Source organism: Symphalangus syndactylus, chromosome 20 (assembly GCF_028878055.3).
Source record: "Symphalangus syndactylus isolate Jambi chromosome 20, NHGRI_mSymSyn1-v2.1_pri, whole genome shotgun sequence".
Lineage (NCBI taxonomy): Eukaryota > Metazoa > Chordata > Mammalia > Primates > Hylobatidae > Symphalangus > Symphalangus syndactylus.
Genome location: NC_072442.2, coordinates 27274672 through 27295015, shown reverse-complemented (window position 1 = coordinate 27295015; position 20344 = coordinate 27274672). Strand labels below are relative to the sequence as shown.

Below are 20344 nucleotides of genomic sequence, written 5' to 3'. Positions count from 1 at the left end.
TTTTAGAAACAAGTCTGTTGAGATTTCATACATTCTGCTAATTTCTTCTTTTTGCTTCTATGTCAAGAAGGCTTTTTACCACCTGTCTGACAGCAGATCTGTCTTGCACCGTGGCACATTTAGCTACTGCAAAATTAGATGAAAACAGTTTTGTTTTGTTTTTCTAAGACAGAGGAGGAGCACAGAAGAGACATCAAAGATGATTCTGGCCAAGGCTGCCTCCCCACAAGCTCCCCAGTTGTGTGGGAAAGAGAAGCATAAACTCTTATGGGGAAAAAATGAAGAAAGAATGGAGATGGGGAAAGTCAATGATAAATTATAAGAGAGCTGTGGTTTAAACGGGAGAGGTATGAGAAAAGTACAAGCTGACTCATAATTAGTACAGATAGTGCGACACAAATGACCATTTTCATTGCTCTTTGAACATTCATTGCCACACAGAGCTCATAAATTTTGTGACCATGTCGACTACAATGAAATGAGAAAAATAAGAACATATGCTGAGTTTTTCATAATACTAAATTTATTCCATTTAAAGGAGCATCTTATATTTCAAGATTATAGTCTTCTTTCTTTCTTCAGTCCTAAAACATTTCTTTCATGAAATGACAGTGAAGGTAGACAATAATTGATTTTTTGTTTGTTTGTTTGTTTTTGAGACAGAGTCTTGCTCTGGCGCCCAGGCTGGAGCAAGGGCTGAGATGGCTGTGGTGCCATCTCAGCTCACCGCAACCTCTGCCTACCAGGTTAAAGCAATTCTCCTGCCTCAGCCTCCCAAGTAGCTGGGATTACAGGTGCATGCCACTACGCCCGGCTTTTTGTATTTTTAGTAGAGATAGTTTTCACTATGTTGGCCAGGATGATCTTGAATTCCTGGCCTGAAGTGATCTGCCTGCCTCAGCCTCCCAAAGTGCTGGGATTGTATGAGCCACCACAGCTGGCATAACTGGTATTTTTTATATGCTTCCTGCACCAATTTGTGAGACCCAAGTATCTCCTACCTAGAAAAAAACACACTAAACAGTAAATGATTACCAACCTATTTGGAACAAATCTCAATTAATTAACATATACCTCAAGGAGAAGCCTTAACGAAATCTTACTTTTCATTCTTAATAGCTCTTTCCATAAAAATGTTCCACAAGTGTATCAAATTAGTCCTAACAACTACTGTTAAGTGATTAATGAAACAGAAGTGACTGGAGTGAATTTAATAATAGCAATAAATACAGATGGGACTACATAAATTGTGGAGGTCCTGATGCAAAACTCTCTCTGTATTCGATGGCATCTCAGCTTTCTCATCTGAAATGAATGAAGAAATTAATGATAATGATGCTCATAGCAATAAGAAAAAAATTCAAAACAAAACCCATACTCTCTGACAACATGCCTTTGTTCTTATTACCTGCTACCCACTTCACATATGCTAGAAGCGCTAAACGAAACTGCAAAGAGAAGGCAGTATGGGGATGAATGTGGTTCCTGGCCTTGTTGTAAAGCAGTATGGAGCAATGACTTCCTCCAGGGCATTTGTGTTGTGTGGCAATAAAATGCAGTTGCACAAACGTTGGACAAACTCACTTAAAGAGGGAGCAGGCTTAGGACTAAAGGTGTTCTCTATTCTAGGCAACTTTTCAACCTGTCTTCCTCTAAAGTGGAGGCAAATTTTCCTCCACCTTCTATTCTCCTTTGAACCCCTTCCCCTTCCAGCACCTCCCATCTCTGGAGTTTGTCTAGAGTGATGCATATCACGGCTATTCATCTGCTTATTTAAAAAGCACTGGTCCCGGCCTAGAGTACTTACAGAGCTGTTTCCCTGTGAGGGTCTTTATCCTTCATGCAGCGCTAAAAGCAAACATGGCAGTAAATTAGCCTGCTTTTTAAGGCCCATGGAGAAATATTTTGAATGCATTAAGATGGCTGGAGGACAGGTGCGTGGAAATACAGCCACCTCTGCACTGGCTCAGGTGTCGTTTTTGGGGCCACACTAGTAGTTTTTATTAAACGCAGAGAAGATGTAACTCTTAGTTAAGATGCTTCCAGTGTCTTAGATACTTGAGTGTTTACTTTTTTATAGAAAAAAAAATGCGCTGAGTGCAGTAGCTCACGTCTGTAATCCCAGAACTTTGGGAGGCCAAGGCGGGTGGATCACTTGAGGTCAGGAGTTCAAGACCAGCCTGGCCAACATGGTGAAACCCCGTCTCTACTAAAAATACAAAAAAATAGCCAGGCATGGTGCCGCGTGCCTGTAGTCCCAGTTGCTCTGGAGGCTGAGGCAGGAGAATGGCGTGAACCTGGGAGGTGGAGCCTGCAGTGAGCTGAGATAGTGCCACTGCATGCCAGCCAAGGTGACAGAGCAAGACTCCATCTCAAAAAAAAAAAAAAAAAAAAAAAAATGCTTTGTGGCTGGGCGTAGTGGCTCATGCCTGTAATCCTAGTGCTTTGGGAGGCTGAGACAGGCAGATCACTTGAGCTCAGGAGTTCGAGACCAGCCTGGGCAACACGGCAAAACCGTGTCTCTACAAAAAATACAAAAATTAGCCAGGCACGGTGGTGCATGCCTGTGGTCCCAGCTATTAGGGGGGCTGAAGTGGGAGGATCACTTGAGCCCAGGAGGTTGAGGCTACAGTGAGCTGTGATCATGGCACTGCACTCCAGCCTGGGAGAGAGAGTAAAGCTCTATCTCAAAAAAATAAAAAAGAAAGAAAGAAAGAAAAGAAACAACAACAACAAAAGTATGCTTGGGATTGGAATAGGGGGTGGAGTGAATTGCTTCTTGAGAGACATGGCTGCCCTGTTACTCTGTGTTCCAAGGAGAATGCCCCTTGCTGAATGATGAACCCAGCCTAGGGCTTTCTGCCATATTTGCTCTCCTTTGGCACTGAATTAGCTGGCAGAGTCAAATGCATGGCATTAACCTAAGCATGCACGTATTCTGAATCATACCAACCAATGAGGATAACCACTTTATAATTCAAACACCAGTCCACTGCAGCCAGGGCATGTGGCTGTAGTTCAGAGGTGAGCAGCCAGTGCCATCTTTTTCATGCAGATCTCTGAATCTAGAGCAGATGTTCCTCCCTATATTTATTTAGTATACCACAGGTACCATAGCAACAATAAAAGGAAATTTAAAAGGAAGGAAAATCAACCCCCAATTGCCTACCCCTGGCAACACAGCTATTTTCAATTCAGGCTTTGCCCATGTGTACTTCTCTTCTTCGTAAATCTGTACTCATAATATACATATAATTTTTATTCCCTTGAGCAACTGTATTTTAGATCTCATGGTAGAAACATCAGATTCGACTTTGCCAAGAAGGGTTCCTAACTGAAGTCACTTATATTTCTAGCTTTCTGCCTTTATTCAGATGATGGCTTTTTACTTAAATAGCTCAGAATACTTAGATACCTTCATTATTTTCTTTCTTCTAGCAATCAGTCCGAAGCACAATGTCAGAAAGATCACAACACATGCAGCAATAATGGGCTCTATTGGTACACGCACAGTTTTATCTGTTGGAAATGCAAACACAGGGAATAAGAATGAACATTTATATACTTCCAATAAGTCCCAGCAATGGTGCCTTGAACTTTATGTTATCATCCCCTTAATTAAATCTTCTCAACAATCTCAAAAGGTAGGTATGATTGTCCTCATTTTACAGGTGAGGAACCAGGGGGTTTGAGGGGTTAGAGTGCTTGTCCAAAGTCATAGAACTAGGCCGGGTGCAGTGGCTCATGCCTGGAATCCCAGCACTTTGGAAGGCTGAGGCGGGCAGATCACTTGAGGTCAGGAGTTCAAGACCAGCCTGGCCCACATGGTGAAACCCCATCTGTACAAAAAAAAAAAAAAAAATATATATATAGCTGGGCATGGTGGCGAGTGCCTGTAGTCCCAGCTACTTGGGAGACTGAAGCAGGAGAATTGCTTGGTCCCGGGAGACAGAGGTTGCAGTGAGCCAGGGTCACGCTACTGCACTCCAGACTGGGTGGCAGAGCAAGACTCTCTCTGTCTCCAAAAAAAAAAAAAAAAAAAAAAAAAAAAAAAAAAAAGTCACAGAACTGGTAAATGGTAGAGGCAGGTTTTGAATCAATTCCTTTGTGGAATAATAATTTATTGTAATACGAGTAACTCCCCTAAAACAAGTAGACCATTTTGTGCTTCCTTCACCCACAGTTTTTGCCACACACAGAGCAGAAGTAGATTGAAGTCAATGGTTTTGCCTGGATTTTGAAAAGCCCAAAATATATTGGGAAGTATCCAGGGGTGGGTGAGGGAAGAGAGGGAGGAAGGCTTTGAGAGCAAGAAGAGAAAGGGTGAAAGAGCTTTCTGGACTAAGAAGGAGAGAGAGGTCTGTGGGCCTCAAAAGCAGTGGGGAGCCTTGTACCTGTACTGCAGTGGTGCCCCAAGCAGGTGACAAGACATTATAGAAGGTAGGTGGCTGCATAGTGTCTCAAGGGAAGTAGGACTCTAAGCATTAGCCTTCCCAACCTTGGCAAAGGTTTCTGCATCTCTCTAAATGCCATGCAAAGACAGAGAGCCTACTTCTAACTTGGACTAGGAAGAGATCAGCAGCAACCATGACAGCTTGGAAGTGAAAGCCTACCCCTTTATTTTCTAAACACCAGGTCAATTGAGAGGTATTTTTTTTTTTTTTTGAGACGGAGTTTTGCTCCTGTTGCCCAGGCTGGAGTATGGTGGTGCAATCTCGGCTCACTGCAACCTCTGCCTCCCAGGTTCAAGTATTTCTCCTGCCTCAGCCTCCCGAATAGCTGCAATTACAGGCGCGTGCTACCATGCCCAGATAATTTTTGTATTTTTAGTTGAGACGGGGTTTCACTGTGTTAGCCAGGATGGTCTCAATCTCCTGACCTTGTGATCCGCCTGCCTTGGCCTCCCTAAGTGCTGGGATTACAGGTGTGAGCCACCACACCTGGCCAAGAGCTACTTTATTTATCAGTCACCGTAGGCATAGTGCCTGTGTTTGCAAGCTTTCTAACAGCCTATGAAAATACTTGAGACCCAGAAAAAAATGATTGGCCCCAAGATATGAAAAGAAAGTAGCAAAATTAATCAAAATTAATCAATGTTTCAGCATCTGTAAAATGCAACCTGGCATCAACTCTAACCCAACTGTTAAATAATAATGTTTAAACCTCAAGAACCAAATGAGTAACTTATTTATAACAAAATTCAAAATCTATACAAGTTATAAAAATTCTTTCAAAAATTTTACAGCAGAAAGCACATATAATATGCTTTGTTTTAATATCTTTGATATGATATGGAATGAAACTCTCAAAAGTAAACGTGAAAGCCAGGCTGGGTGGTATACCTGTAGTCCCGGCCACTTGGGAGGCTGAGGCAGGAGGATTGCTTAAGCCCAGGAGTTCAGGGCTATAGCACCCTATGATTGCACCTATGAATAGCCACTGCTCTCTACCCTGGGCAACATAGTGAAGCCCCTTTTTTTTTTTTTTTGGCAGAATCTTGCTCTGCCACCCAGGCTGGAGTGCAGTGGCTTGATCTCAGCTCACTGCAACCTCTGTCTCCTGGGTTCAAGCGATTCTCCTGCCTCAGCCTCCCAAGTAGCTGGTACTACAGGTGTACACCACCATGCCCAGATAATTTTTGTATTTTAGGTAGAGACAGTGTTTCGCCATGTTGGCCAGTCTGGCCTCGAACTCCTGACATCAAGTGATCTGCCTGCCTTGGCCTCATAAAGTGCTGGGATTATAGATGTGAGCCACCATGCCTAGCCAACCCTACTTTCTTTTTTTTAGAGATGGAGCCTGGGTATGTTGCCCAGGCTGGTCTTGAACTCCTGACCTCAAGCAATTCTCCTACCTGGGCCTCCCAAAGTGTTGCAATTACAGGCGTCAGCCACTGCACCTGGCAGGACCCCATTTCTTAAAAAAAAAAATAAAGTAAAAGTGCTTCAAGTCAACAAAGGTTTTAAAGTGACTTTGTCTGAGCCCCATTCTGATGCCACCCAATGAGGGGAAGGAGCTTCAGTCATGGCTTAAGTAACATTTTAGGCATTTAAAGGGAATTGAGCATGTGCTATTTATCGCACAATTGAGTTTATGAATTGAGGTGCACTCAACAAATATTTACTGAGTGACTAATGTGTGTTATGCACTGTGTTCAGCTCTGTAAAAAATAGGACAGGTGTAGAAGGCTCCTCTGCCTTCATGGAGCTCATCTTCTAGTCGGGGAGACAGATATTAAACAAACAGATACTACAGATTAAGTATTAGAAAGGAAACAGGGTCATGAGTTAGCAAGTGAAGGACAAAAGCCAGGGAAAAGGGGAAGAAGTGACTTTAGGTAAATTTAATTTCAAAGCCCAATCCCTATATACCTTAAGATTATGAAGTAGGGTTTATCTCCCCTGTCCCCATAACTGTATAACACACTAACCAATTATTATTATTATTATTATTATTATTATTATTATTATTATTAGAGACAGGGTCTCACTCTGTCACTCAGACTGGAGTGCAGTGGCATGATCATGGCTCACTGCAGCCTCGACCTCTAGGGCTGAGATCCTCCTACTCCAGCCTCCTGAGTAGTCAAGACTACCAGTGCGTGCCACCACACCCAGTTAATTTTTCGATTTGTTGCAGAGACAGGGTTCCAATACATTGCCTAGACTGTTTTGGAACTCCTGGGCTCAAGCAACCCTCCCGCTTGGCCTCCCAAAGTCCTGGGATTACAAGCATGAACCATCCCACCCAGCCTGTAATTACCTTTTTGTCATTTCCTGCTCTGGATGATTTTGGGAAATACATGGATTACATTTTTGCCCCCTCTTAGCTGTTTCTAAAGATTATTCTCACGAAGGTATGGGTTACATCACCCCTATGGAGAAACTTTGCTCAGTGAGCCTTTTTCTTTTAAGCCCTGGTTCTGTGCTAGCCAGCTTGGACACACCAAAGGCCCCTCACCTTACCGGGGAGCCCCTCTATTTGCAAGTTGTCAAAACAAAGGGGAAGTAAAGGTGGGACAATAAGAAAAAGAAATCAGAATTCAGTCACAGGTTGGAATATTTTTACCAAGCTAGGTAAAATGAAGCCCCATGTGACAGCTCTTACTCTATTTTTCATTTTTATTTATTTATATTTTGAGACAGAGTTTCACTCTTGTTGCCCAGGCTAGAGTGTAGTGGTGCGATCTCGGCTCAGTGCAACCTCTGCCTTCCGGTTTCAAGCAATTCTCCTGCCTCAGCCTCCCAGGTAGCTGGGATTACAGGTGCCTACCGTCACGCCCGGGTAATTTTTTTTGTATTTTTAGTAGAGACAGGTTTCATCGTGTTGGTCAGACTAGTCTCAAACCACTGACCTCGTGATCCACCCGCCTCGGCCTCCCAAAGTGCTGGGATTATAGGTGTGAGCCACTGAGCCTGGCCGACAGCTCTTATTCTATACACAAACTGAAGTAAACTACCTTACCCATTGGCTTACTTTGGATTCCAAATTTCTGTTGAAAGTGACTTTGGTCTGGGCATGGTGGCTCATGCCTGTAACCCCAGCACTTTGGGAAGCTGAGGTGGCAGATTGCTTGAGCCCAGGAATTCAAGACCAGCCTGATCCACATGGCAAAACTTCATCTCTACAAAAACAATTTCTTTAATTAGCTGGTTGTGATGGCACGCACCTGTTCCAGCTATTCAGGAGTCTGAGGTGAGAAGATGACTTGAACCTGGGGGGATAAGGCTGCAGTGAACTATGATTACGCTACCGCACTCCAGCCTGGGTGGCAGAGCCAGACCCTGTCTCCAAAAAAATAAAAGAAAAAGAAAGAAAAAAAGAGACTTTGGCAAGGGTAATTACATAACTGCGCCTCTCCCCTGATCCTGTTTTATGGTCTCATTTGTAACCAGACCTGATATTTCCCTCCCATATTCATCATGGTTAAATAATCCCAACATATGGGCTAAATCTTGTGCTCAAGAAAAGATCTGTGATGTCATTTGTAGCTTTGCATGGCCTCATTTAGGTACTTCCTCACTGAGCCGTGAAGCCAGGAGAGGACTCATGAAAATCTTGGCATTTAGCCCGAGCCCCAGCAGCAGAGCATTTATGCCACCAGCCGTGGGAAGTAGCTAAGCAAGAAGAAATCAGAAAAACAAGTTGGTTTGGAAGAGCCCCACCCAAAACAAGTTTCTGCCCACCTGAAAGCCAATTTGCTAAGCTAGCATCCTGATTGCCACATAAGCTGTATTTTTTTTTTTAATGTGACACAGAACAATCACGATTTCTTCTTAACCAGGAGGGATATAATTCCCTGGCCTCCAAGTGTGGTATTCATAGTCAGGATGGCAGGGCATGAGGCCCACCCTTCCAAGCTTTTGTGGTCTTGGGGCAGGTAAATAGCCACAAAGCTTTTTTCACTGCTTCTATCTCGTGGGTACTCAGGATATTTGTGGGTTTGGTTTTTAAAACAAGTAGCCCCTGAGCAATTGTTAGTGCTCTGCAGGACGAATTACTGATCATTCCAGGAATCACAGTGATGGGCATTCAACCACCAGTAACTCTTCTTCCCCACTAGCCACTCTTTTCATATCCCATAACCCTTCCCCTCAAGGGGAAGGAAATAAGATGTCCTATGGTTACATCACCACAGCGCTTCTGGCAGGGATTCCGTTGGCTTCCTAGGGACTGACAAGACTGGCAATGAGTGAGCACAGGGAGGCAAATGACAAAGTGAATAATGTTCTAACAAGATATTGGAGTCTCAGCTTGTTGGGCTTCTCCTGGTGTGCTAGCATGAGAGCAGACCATGTGTGAATGAGCATTTTTGGCATCTGCTACCCCAGGTATTTTGCCTTTCTCTTTTTGTATGAGCAAGAAATATGAGGAGGGAAAACCCCACAGAGCGTCATTTGTTCTGTCATTGTGGAGGTGATAACCCTGGGTAGACGAAGCATGAATCCAAGAGAAAGGGCTTTTTTTCCCCTTATTTTTTCCTACTCTCTCTGCTGATTACCCTACAGGTTAGAATTTGAGTTAGGAGTGATTGTAGAGATCCATTTTCTTATCTAGTCCTAATTTCTCTTCTCTGTGTGTTTTTTACTTCTCTTTTGTTAGTTATGAAGCTGCGAACTCAAAAGTCCAGTTGCTACACACCTTGTTGCCCAGAAGAATTCATGGAAATACTCTTCCCTAAAAGCCAAGCAGAATTGTTTCCTATATTTGGTTCTAAGAAAGGATTCTTGCTCAAAAAACAGTGTCCTGTATGGAATGGGCATGATTTCCCTAAAAGGATGGACTAGAATTCTTAGTGGAAAAATCCTTAGATGGGGATGATTATCCAGAGAAAATCCTGGCCACTAATCATAGCTGTTATTGTCATTTATTGTCACCAAAAATATTCACTGAGCATCTGGTGTGAGTTTTGCACTGTGCTGGGTATTACTTAAAAAGAGTGTTACCTTTAACAATCAGGTGAAAGTCCAAGCTCTCCGTTTTCAGAGATGACTTTGCAATACAACTGTAGGTTCCGTTGTCAGATTTCTCGACTTTGGTGATTGACAGCTGAAAAGACTCACTTGTCTGTTGGATTTGGTGATGGCTTTTCTCTAGATCCAGGAGACTACTGTTTTTGTACCACATCATTTGAGCCTGGGGGTTGGCTTGCACATTGCAAACCAACTTCACGTTACTGCCTTCCTCAACTGTTTGGAAGTCGTTTCCACTTAGGAGAGGAGGAACTGCAAGACTCAAGCATTTAGATTTAATTAGCAGATAAGCAATAGTTCACTGTCAGAGTTCAAAGTCTTCCTTCAGTCTATCTCATGTGGTCATTTATTCATTTGACAAAAATTTATTAAATACGTATGGTGTGTCAAGCACTGGGGTAACAAGGGCAAATAACACTTCCAGTTCCAAATCTCATAGAACTTTTAATGTGATGAAGAAGACAAACCATGAAACAATATATGATTATGAGCATGATATATATAGTAATGATCTATGACAAGCAGATGATTTGTAACACTACCCAAGAGTGTAAGCCTTGAGTCTTTCTTCTCTGAGAATTAATAAACCAACCTGTGCTGGCGTTGCACAAAACAGTACAAAATTAAGAAGGCATACACTGCAATTAGACCTAATTCCATCTACACCATTTACTGTGACTTTGAGACAGTTAACTAACTGCTAAGGCCTCTGTTTCTCATGCAAAAAAAAAAAAAAAATGGGATAATCATACATCTCCTGAGATGCTGTAAAGATTAAACAAAATAATCCCTGTAAAGAATTTGCCACAGTGCTAGCCACTATTATTATTACGGTGGTGGTGGTTTTGAGGGTTACTCGCACCGTCTGTTTTTGCATTTTATCAAACCATTGCCTTGGTAACATATTCACCAATGCATCTTTGCGTTTTCTCAGTGGTGCTCTAGAAATAATGTCCTCCTCCCAGAAGGTGTTCTTTTTTTTTTTTTTTTTTTTGAGACGGAGTCTCGCTCTGTCGCCCAGGCTGGAGTGCAGTGGTGCAATCTCGGCTCACTGCAAGCTCCGCCTCCCTGCAAGCTCCGCCTCCCGGGTTCACGCCATTCTCCTGCGTCAGCCTCTCCGAGTAGCTGGGACTACAGGGGCCCGCCACCACGCCCGGCTAATTTTTTGTATTTTTTTTAGTAGAGACGGGGTTTCACCGTGGTCTCGATCTCCTGACCTCGTGATCCGCCCGCCTCGGCCTCCCAAAGTGCTGGGATTACAAGCGTGAGCCACCGCGCCCGGCCAGAAGGTGTTCTAAGCATGAGAACTCTGGCATCTGTGAAAGGCAAGTGAGTCCCTCTCATCCCTCTGTGTGAGCAACTCCTTTTTCCCTTTACAATAAGGGCAGTTGTAGACCCATAGACAGTCAAACCACGTGTATCACTGTGCGTATTCTGGCAGAAGTGCAGAATAGTAATGAAATGGTTGGAGAGTGGGAACTAGGAAAAAGAGACGGAGAAGGAGGAAAAGAGAGCTTGTATAATCTGCACACTGAATAATTAGACCCTGAGTAGGCTGTGCTATTAATAACTCTCTCAGAAGAATGACATTTTGTTGCTCTTTGGAATGAGCTTGAATTCTGTATCATATCCAACAAGGATGTTATATGGTATTCAGATATACAGGAAGCTGCTGGAATAGAGAACATAATTGCCAAATAGAACAATTCCATTTGTGGACAGATTCTGTTAGTGATTTCTTTTTATTTAAATATTTGAAATTAATTTAAGCATATCAGTATATGTGAATATCCCCTCTGTAAAAATTAGAACATTTCAGATAAAGCTAAGATCCAAGCTGGTCACTTCTTGATCCCTAGAGATATCCACTGCTATGAGTTTGGTGTAAATCCTTCCCTATATTTCTTTTTTCTTAAATAGTTTTCTATACGTGTAGTGTACCCATAGGAAATATATCATATTATTTTAGGGACATGGGAAGGATTTACATAAAATACTTCCTTTCTCTCAATAACTTGCGTGTTTTTGAGATATGTTCATATTGAACCACAGAGATCTAGCTTATTGCTTTTAGAATGCTGTAATATTATAATGTATGACTTTACTCATTTGATGTAATTATAATGTATGACTTTACTCATTTGATGTAAAGTTTTGATGGGCTTTAGGTTGTTTTCATTTTAAAATGTTAAACAATGTTACAATAAACATCCTTGTACATATCTCTTTATGCTCATGTGCATGTATTTCTCCAAGGTTAACTTCTAGAAGGAGAAATGCTGTGTCATAGGATATGCACACTTTAAATTTTGATAAGTATTTTGAAAGAGGTGTTCTCAATTTAAACTTTCAGCAACGATGTATGAGAGGACCTGTTTCTCCACATTCTGCCCCGAACAGTGTATTATCAAGCTTCCATTTAGTTCTGGATTCTGCTATTTATAACAATAATGGTCCTGCCTTTGAAGGGTACATAATATCCTTGTCACTTTTTTTTTTTTTGAGACGGAGTCTCGCTGTCCCCCAGGCTGGAGTGCAGTGGCAGGATCTCGGCTCACTGCAGGCTCTGCCCCCTGGGGTTCACGCCATTCTCCTGCCTCAGCCTCCCGAGTAGCTGGGACTACAGGCGCCTGCCACCTCGCCCGGCTAATTTCTTTGTATTTTTAGTAGAGACGGGGTTTCACCGTGTTAGCCAGGATGATCTCGATCTCCTGACCTCGTGATCCACCCGCCTCGGCCTCCCAAAGTGCTGGGATTACAGGCGTGAGCCACCACGCCCGGCCCCTTGTCACGTTTTATGAGCTCATTTTGATTTATTGGATAATGACTTTGTGTCAGTAATGTCATTATGGATTACTGAGCAATTAACTATACACACACACACACACACACACACACACACACACACTTAGCAACAATGATATTTAGGAGATTGTTATAAAGAGAATTTAAAAAGTGGATTGAGGCTGGAAAACTGAAAACAATTTCTTTAAGTCATCAAATCACATTGTTGGCATTTCTGCCATGTCTCCCTTAAGCGGGTTCCATCAGCCTGGACAACATAGCAAAACCCCATCTCTACAAAAAATACAAAAATCAGCTCGGCATGGTAGTGTGCGCCTGTAGTCCCAGCGACTTGGGAGGCTGAGGCAGGCGGATCACTTGAGCCTGGGAGGCAGAGGTTACAGTGAGCTGAGATTGTGCCACTGCACTCCGGTGTAGGTGACAGAGTGAGACCCTGTCTCAAAAAAAAAAAAAAAGTTTCATGGAATAAGCACTTAAGCACTAGGTTAGAAGCTTGGGAATTAGTGTTTTGTTCTCAGCTGCAGCTATGATTTGAGCCCCTAGTCCCGGCCTTAGTTTCCTTAGCTGTCTTTTTCTTTTCTTTTTTTCTTTTTATCTTTTTTTTTTTGGGACGGGGTCTCACTCTGCTGCCCAGGTTGAAATGCAGTGGTGCAATCACAGCTTGCTGAGGCCTCAACCTTCTGGGCTCAGGAGATCCTCTGGCCTCAGCCTCCCAAGCAGCTGGGGCCACAGATGTGTGCCACCATGCCCAGCTAATTAAAAACACACCTTTTTTTTTTTTTTTTTGGTAGAAATAGGGTCTCACTATGTTATGTTTGTAGAGATAGGGTCTTTCTACCAAATCATACTGCGTCTTTATACCTCACCCATTGCCATACCATCCACACCATTCTCATGCAGAACCAGCTTTTCACCCAACGACCCATGTGATCATCTACATTGTTTCACTTGACAGTCCCCTAAGCCTATACATTTCCACCAATGGGTTACCAATACCTGGAACCCAGTCATTGAAGAGCTTCACCTTTTTTGATTTTAAGGTGATGTTTAAAGATTCCCTAATGAAAATCTTTTTTTTTTTTTTTTTTTGAGATGGGGTCTCACACTGTTGCTCAGGCTAGAGTGCAGTGGTGGCATCTCAGCTCATTGCAACCTCCACTTCTTGGGTTCAAGCAATTCTCCTGAGTAGCTGAGATTACAGGTGCCTGCCACCGCACCTGGCCAAGTTTTGTATTTTTAGTAGAGGCCAGGTTTCGCCATGTTGGTCAGGCTGGTCTCGAACCCCTGATCTTAACTGATCTATTTGCCTCTGCCTCCCAAAGTGTTGGGATTACACGCGTGAGCCACTGTGCCAGGCCATGAAAATCTGTCTAAGCAGAACACAAAAGCTAGGCACCACAAAGGAAAAGACTTGTAGCTTTAAATATGTAAACATTTAAAATTTCAGTATGGCAAAAAAGAACTATAAAAATTTTCAAAAACAAATAGGAGAAATACTTACAATTCAAAATGACAAAGGACTAATTTCCTTAATCTACAAAGCCCTTTTACAGATTAATGAGAAAAAGGCATAAAACCCAACGGAAAAAAATGAGTTGAGGATACAAGCAGGCATTTCATGGAAACAAACAAAAAAAAGACCAATATGTTTACACAAAGGTGAACACCTTCATTCTTAATTTAAAAAATGAAAATAGGCTGGGCGCAGTGGCTCACACCTGTAATCCCAGCAGTTTGAGAGGCTGAGGTAGGCGGATCACTCGAGGTTAGGAGCTCGAGACCAGCCTGGCCAACGTGGTGAACCCCCCCGTCTCTACTAAAAATACAAAAATTAAAAATTAGCCGGCGTGGTAGTGGGTGCTTGTAGTCCCAGCTACTCAGGAGGCTGAGGCAGGAGAATCGCTTGAACCCGGGAGGCGGAGGTTGCAGTGAGCCGAGATTGCACCACTGCACTGCACTCCAGCCTGGGCAACAGAGTGAGACTCTGTCTCAAAAAAAAAAAAAAAAAAGAAAAGAAAAGAAAAAAGAAAAAAAAGAAAATAAAAGGAAAAGAAAATGTCAGAAGAGGCTGGCAAATTCTCAAGAGTTTGGCGATACTCAGTGCTCATGAGGGTGAGGGGAAATAGGTACTCTCATGCTTTGTGGCGGGAGCATAAATTGGGCAATTCGGCAATACCAAGACCTAGATTTCAACTACCACTTCCTGTGTTACAGACATTACAGACCCACCAGCTGTTTCTTTTCCCCTCACTCACAAGTAACATTCAGCACCACCGAAATGGACACGGACTGATCCCTCCCCAGCCTGCAGGTAAAGCTGATTCCGTTGTCATTTTCACTGATGGAAGAGACACAGACAGAGCTGGAATTGATTTTGTTTCCAGATTTCAAATCCACTCTCCCCTCCTCTCGGTACCACAGCAGTTCTTCCTCTCTGGTGTGATTTTGAACAGCACATGTCAGAGATGCTTGGGAGCCAGGTGTAGTATCCAGGATATAGTTCTCAGTTTTACCGTTCACAGTTAAAACAGAACCTGGGAGTACAGGGAGAAACTGTTTAGATATACAGAGTAAACAACCTAAATGCTCATGAACAGGGGATTGGTTAAATAAGTGATGTTACATCAGTAGAACAAAATAAACTCTCAACAATTAAAAATAGTCATATTGATCTATATGATTTTATAATGAAAAATATTCATAATGTACTGTTAACTGAAAAAGAAAAAGATTAAAATGTGGTCATCAAATTTTGGTGCACATTGGAATCACCACGGGATCTTTTAAAAAGTACTGATGTAGCTGGGTGCGGTGGCTCATGCCTATAATCCCAGCACTTTGGGAGGTAGAGGCGGGAGGATCGCTTGAGCTCAGGAGTTCAAGACCAGCCTGGGTAACATAGTGAGACTCCATCTCTACAAAAACAAACAAACAAACAAACAAACATTAGCCAGGCATGGTGGTGTGCACCCATACTTTTAGCTACTTGGGAGGATAAGGGGGGAGAATCGCTTGAGGCCAGGAGGTGGAGGTTGCAGTGAGCCAAGATCGCACCATTGCACTCCAGTCTGGGTGACAGAGCAAGACTTTGCCTCCAGAAAAAAGTAGTGATACCTGGTTCTCATCCCGAGACATCTGACTAGTTGACATGAGCGCAATCTGGGCATTGTGTTGTTTAAAGCACCCCATCCCCCACCCCCGGGTGATTCTAATATGCAGTGAAGTGTGAGAAGCACCAGGTTAGAAACCAATACATACAGAATGATCACATACATATGTGTGTATGTGTGTATAAACGGAAGTCTTTTTTCGTGGAAAAAAGACAGGAAAAAACCCATATATATTGAATACACACACACGCATGCATATATGTATATACATATACACATACCATATTTAATTTGTTTACTTGAAGGGATTGAAAGTGGGAAAACAAGGGAACGAAATGGAAATATATTTAAGGTATAAACTTTAGGCAAAAAGGCAGAATATAAGTTAAAGCTCTAATAATTACTACAAATGTATCAAAATTGCACATGCAGACGAGTAAGAACTGATTTGAAAACATTTTCTGCTTAAATGATAGGATTATGGACAAACTGGGTCTTGCATCTATAATGTTTTAATATTGTTTTGGCAGTGAAGAAAAATAAACAGATGTTTAAGTGGTTGAGGTTTGTGTGGTAGGCCAGTCTTCGTGGGTTGGGTGATCAGGATACATAGCAGGTTTTTTTTTGGTTGTTTTTTTTTTTTTTCAGCTCTGACTTTTAGAAATTTATTCATTGCATAGTAATACACTTGAATTTCGGTTTTTATTTTTCTGGTTCAGAAGCAAGTAACAAAAGCTAAAAAAGAAATTTATCTGTCATAAACCTGTACCCCAGATAACATTTGTTAATATGTTCTGTAAACACATTAATCTTCCTTTTAAAAAACTTAAGCTGGCCAGGCACGGTGGCTCATGCCTGTAATCCCACACTTTGGGAGACTGAGGCAGACGGATCACCTGAGGTCAAAAGTTTGAGACCAGCCTGGCCAACATAGTGAAACCCTGTCTCTACTAAAAATACAAAAAAATTAGCCAGGCATGGTGGCAGGCTCCTGTAATCCCAGCTACTCGGGAGGCTGAGGCAGGAGAATCACTTGAACCTGGGAGATGAAGGTTGCAGTGAGCCGAGATCACGCCACTGCACTCCAGCCTGGGCAACAAAGTGAGACTCCTTCTCAAAAAAAACAAAAAACTTAAGCTACTTGTAAAGATAATGGTATTGTTGTCTAGTATTTTATAAAAATATGGAATATTGAGTGGTTGTCATCTCTGGATGAAAGTATTTGGGGGGATTTGTACTTTTCTTTATTTTTTTATAGATTGCCTAATTTATTTTACAATGACTATGCATTACTTTTAAAATCAGAAAAGAGTGGTAGGGGAGCAAATGCTGGAAAGATTTTCATGTGAAATGGTATGTTCAGATAAACAGAAGATTATTTGGGGTAACATTAGTAATAAAATGCATTAAAATGTAGGAGGATTCTGGTGGTGGCTCTGGAGAGAATAGAATACTTCACCTTGTCTTGTAATAATAAAACCCTAAAAACAATATTTTTCCATTTGATTTTTTTTTTTTTTTTGAGACGGAGTCTCTCCCTGTCGCCCAGGCTGGAGTACAGTGGCATAACCTCGGCTCACTCACTGCAAGCTCCGCCTCCTGGGTTCACCCCATTCTCCTGCCTCAGCCTCCCTGGTAGCTGGGACTACAGGTGCCCGCCAGCACACCAGGCTAATTTTTTGTATTTTTAGTAGAGATGGGGTTTCACCATGTTAGCCAGGATGGTCTCGATCTCCTAACCTGGTGATCCGCCTGCCTCGGCCTCCCAAAGTGCTGGGATTACAGGCGCGAGCCACCTGCCCGGCCTCCATTTGATTTTTTATTGTTAGCTGACCTCTGTACTGTGAGCCATGCTAACTGTGTAGTCATTCCAATTTGGAATTTAAGGATATATCCAATGCCCATTGATCATTTCTCTTAATCGGAAATTTTTCTTTATCTAAAAATAGGCCAAAAAGAACATTAACTTACTTGTCATCTCACGTGGCAGAAATAAAATTACTAAGAGAATAAATCTTCCCATTTGTATTATGACACTGCTCTTCCATGCCATCTTTAATGAGTTAAAGTCAGATCTACTAAGGGAAAAATAGTGCAGTTGGTTTCGTACTTTGGTCTACAATGAGTTTGTGAACGTTCCTTCTGTCTATTATGCATTTAAAATGAAGTCCCAGATGAATCATCCCAGCTATAATGGTACTACTTCTAGCTTTTAATTAAACAACGCTGTCTGACTAAGTTCAAAGTACATTTAGTAGTAAGGAATTTTTTTTTAAAGCAACATAAAGAAAACCACAAGGAAATTCGCTATTTCAGATAGAGCAGCGTTAGGGTGCCCTGGTTAAGATAAAACCAGTCTTCCCCAGAGAAACTGATAGAATTTCATTTTAACAGAATGAAACTTGTGTCATTCTCAGACAGTCCCTACTGAACAAAGTAATTCTTGTTCTGAAAGTTTTTCTTGGGTCGTTTTTGTAAAGATGTTCTCTGATAATAGAGAATTTTTGAGACTACTCCAAATCCCATAGATTCAAATGGTGTGTACTTAGAAAAGACTCGATTGAAACACGGCCTCTAGTTTACACCATGTTAATCCTGGCTTTCTCCCACTATTCTCTTTCTCGCTTCCCCTTGACCCGTATAGACTAAAAATAATAAATAATAAAGGTGTCCCTTCTCCCTTCTTGCTTTTGCTTCAACTCTCCCTCTCCCTAAGATATTCTCCACTTCCATCTGGGAAAAAAACATATATTCATTACTTCCTTTCAAGAGTACTACTATAAATATAGTGAACCACATACGGAAAACTTTCTGTGCAATAGGGACTGTGCTAAACAATTTACATACATCATTTCAGTCACAATTAAGCCTCCTAACAAAGCTCTTGAGGTCGTTTCTGTAGATTTAAAGAGATTATGTAATTTGCCCGAGATCCCACAGACAGTAAATGTCAAGGTCGGGATTTGAACCCAGGACCATGCTCTTAACCATCCTACCACCACCCTACTCTTAACCACCCTACTACCCAATCTACTGCCTAGATTAATATTCTTTTCCTTTAAGAAGCTGCTGTTAGGCTGGGTGCAGTGGCTCATGCCTGTAATCCCAGCACTTTAGGAGCTGAGGCAGGTGGATTACCTGAGGTCAGGAGTTTGAGACTAGCCTGACCAACATAGTGAAACCCCATTTCTACTAAAAATACAAAAAAAAAAAAAAACTAGCCAGGCATGGTGGCGGGCACCTGTAATCCCAGCTACTTGGGAGGCTGAGGCAGGAGAATTGCTTGAACCTGGGAGGTGGAGTTTGCAGTGAGCCAAGATTACGCCACTGCACTCCAGCCTGGGCGACAGAGTGAGACTCGGTCTCAAAAAATAAAAATAAAAAATAAAAAAATAAAAAGAAGCTGCTGTTAATCTTTTCCAGTCCCTGGCCACTGGGAGTTCTCTCCCCTTAACACCAGTATTAACTTACAAGAGCTGAAATATACCTATACCTACTCCACTCCTCCCCTGTCCCAGGCGTGTCCCGACAGGAGTAAGTTTCATTCATGCCAGGCTCACCCTTTCTGGCAGACAAGCCTGCATCAATCTTTTCGTAAGATGCAATTACTACTAATATTGATTCTTTTGTAATTTTAAATATTTGCCAAGAAGATTTCTATCACAGTGTTGTCATAGTGATGACTGCAGCATGTGGTCAATAGTAGAGTTTTCTCAAGCACTCTCCACTACAAGTACTCAATAAAAACTGAGAGTGCAGGCTTCTCGCCAGACCTCACCCCACCCTATTAAGGGGGCGAATCTATGTCTTCTTTTTCCCTCCACTCCACTGAGAAAGCAACTTTTCAAAATGTATTTCCCTCACTTGGCTTGTTTTTAATCTGTATGACTCTCTACTTTCTATATAAGACAGTCTTACCACTTACCTCTTGAGCTCTGAGAAGCTGACTTCCTTGGCCAACTCTTCCTCTGCCTGAAAACCCTAAATGCTTTCCCTGTTACAATCCTTTATAATACTTGAATTTGAACACTTTATGACAGCAGGGTCAAATAAATAAGATAACTTGGGTTCAAAGTCTGTTTCTCTTTATGGAGTCTTAGAGAAGGTAGTAATTGGGAAAGACATCTTCTTAAGATCTAAGTTTCTATGTGTACCTAGGTTACTAGGTGGGGCCGGATATTACTAACAGGGATGATTTGTTCCAAGAAAGCTTGAACTTGTGCAAAAATCTACAGCGCATCTCACTGAATATTGTCATATTTAAGTAAGATGGCTGCGTTTTGATCATCTAGCCTGGGGATTGTGAAGGGACAAGTCCAAGGAGGAGTTTGAGTTTCACAGAGGTCAAAACATTGGAAGATTCTACACAACTTAAATAATGCTGGAAAAGTCTTAGTTCCCGCTAGTAACCCAAGGCCGGTGCATAAGCTGTACCAAGCCAGGCATGGCAGGGAGCCGTTTTTTTGTTGTTTGTTTTGTTTTTTGAGGCAGGGTTTCACTCTGTCACCCAGGCTGGAATGTAATGGCACGATTGTGGCTGACTGAATCTCTGCCTCCCAGCCTCCCAAGGAGCTAGGACTACCGGCGTGAGTCACCATGCCCAGCTAAACTTTGTTAATATATATATTTTTGGTAGAGACGAAATTTTGCCATGTTTCCTAGGCTGGTCTCAAACTCCTGGCCTTAAGCAATCTGCCCACCTTGGCCTAGGGAACAGTTTTATCCTCTTGAGGCTCTCACCTGATTGGGGGATCCTTGCATTACACTACCTTTATGGTATTGTTAACAATGCAAATTTTATCTGCCAAGTACTATTGTTCCCATTTACACAAAAATATAACAGAAGAATATTTATAGTTATCCACACATTTGAACACACTGCTGAAGCACACCAGCAATCTGCCTCTTACTAGCTATGTAACTTTGAAAAGTTATTTAGCCTCCATGAGCCTCAGG

The 20344-nt window shown here is 42.1% G+C and overlaps 1 protein-coding gene across 1 annotated transcript; it reads right to left on the bottom strand.

The window, feature by feature from the left end:
- Nucleotides 1-962: 962 nt before the first annotated feature.
- TMIGD1 (transmembrane and immunoglobulin domain containing 1) lies at nucleotides 963-19371 on the bottom strand. The gene is made up of 7 exons (XM_055258281.2): nucleotides 19314-19371; nucleotides 17360-17466; nucleotides 14534-14812; nucleotides 9447-9725; nucleotides 3416-3519; nucleotides 1808-1848; nucleotides 963-1305 (listed from the first exon to the last, which is right to left on the bottom strand). The coding sequence occupies exons 2-7, from the start codon at nucleotides 17439-17441 to the stop codon at nucleotides 1302-1304; spliced, it is 789 nt and encodes a 262-aa protein (XP_055114256.2). The 5' UTR covers nucleotides 17442-17466; nucleotides 19314-19371; the 3' UTR covers nucleotides 963-1301.
- Between the last annotated feature and the right edge of the window lie 973 nt (nucleotides 19372-20344).

Coding starts and splice junctions, on each gene's coding strand:
- TMIGD1 (XM_055258281.2), bottom strand. CDS start 17,441: ATGGCATGGAAGAGCAGTGTCATAATACAAATGGGAAGATTTATTCTC. Junction 9,726..14,533: donor GGTGGTGCTGAATGTTACTT/GTGAGTGAGGGG, acceptor TGAGTCTTGCAG/TTCCTCCTCTCCTAAGTGGA. Junction 3,520..9,446: donor CTTTCACCTGATTGTTAAAG/GTAACACTCTTT, acceptor CATTTCCAACAG/ATAAAACTGTGCGTGTACCA.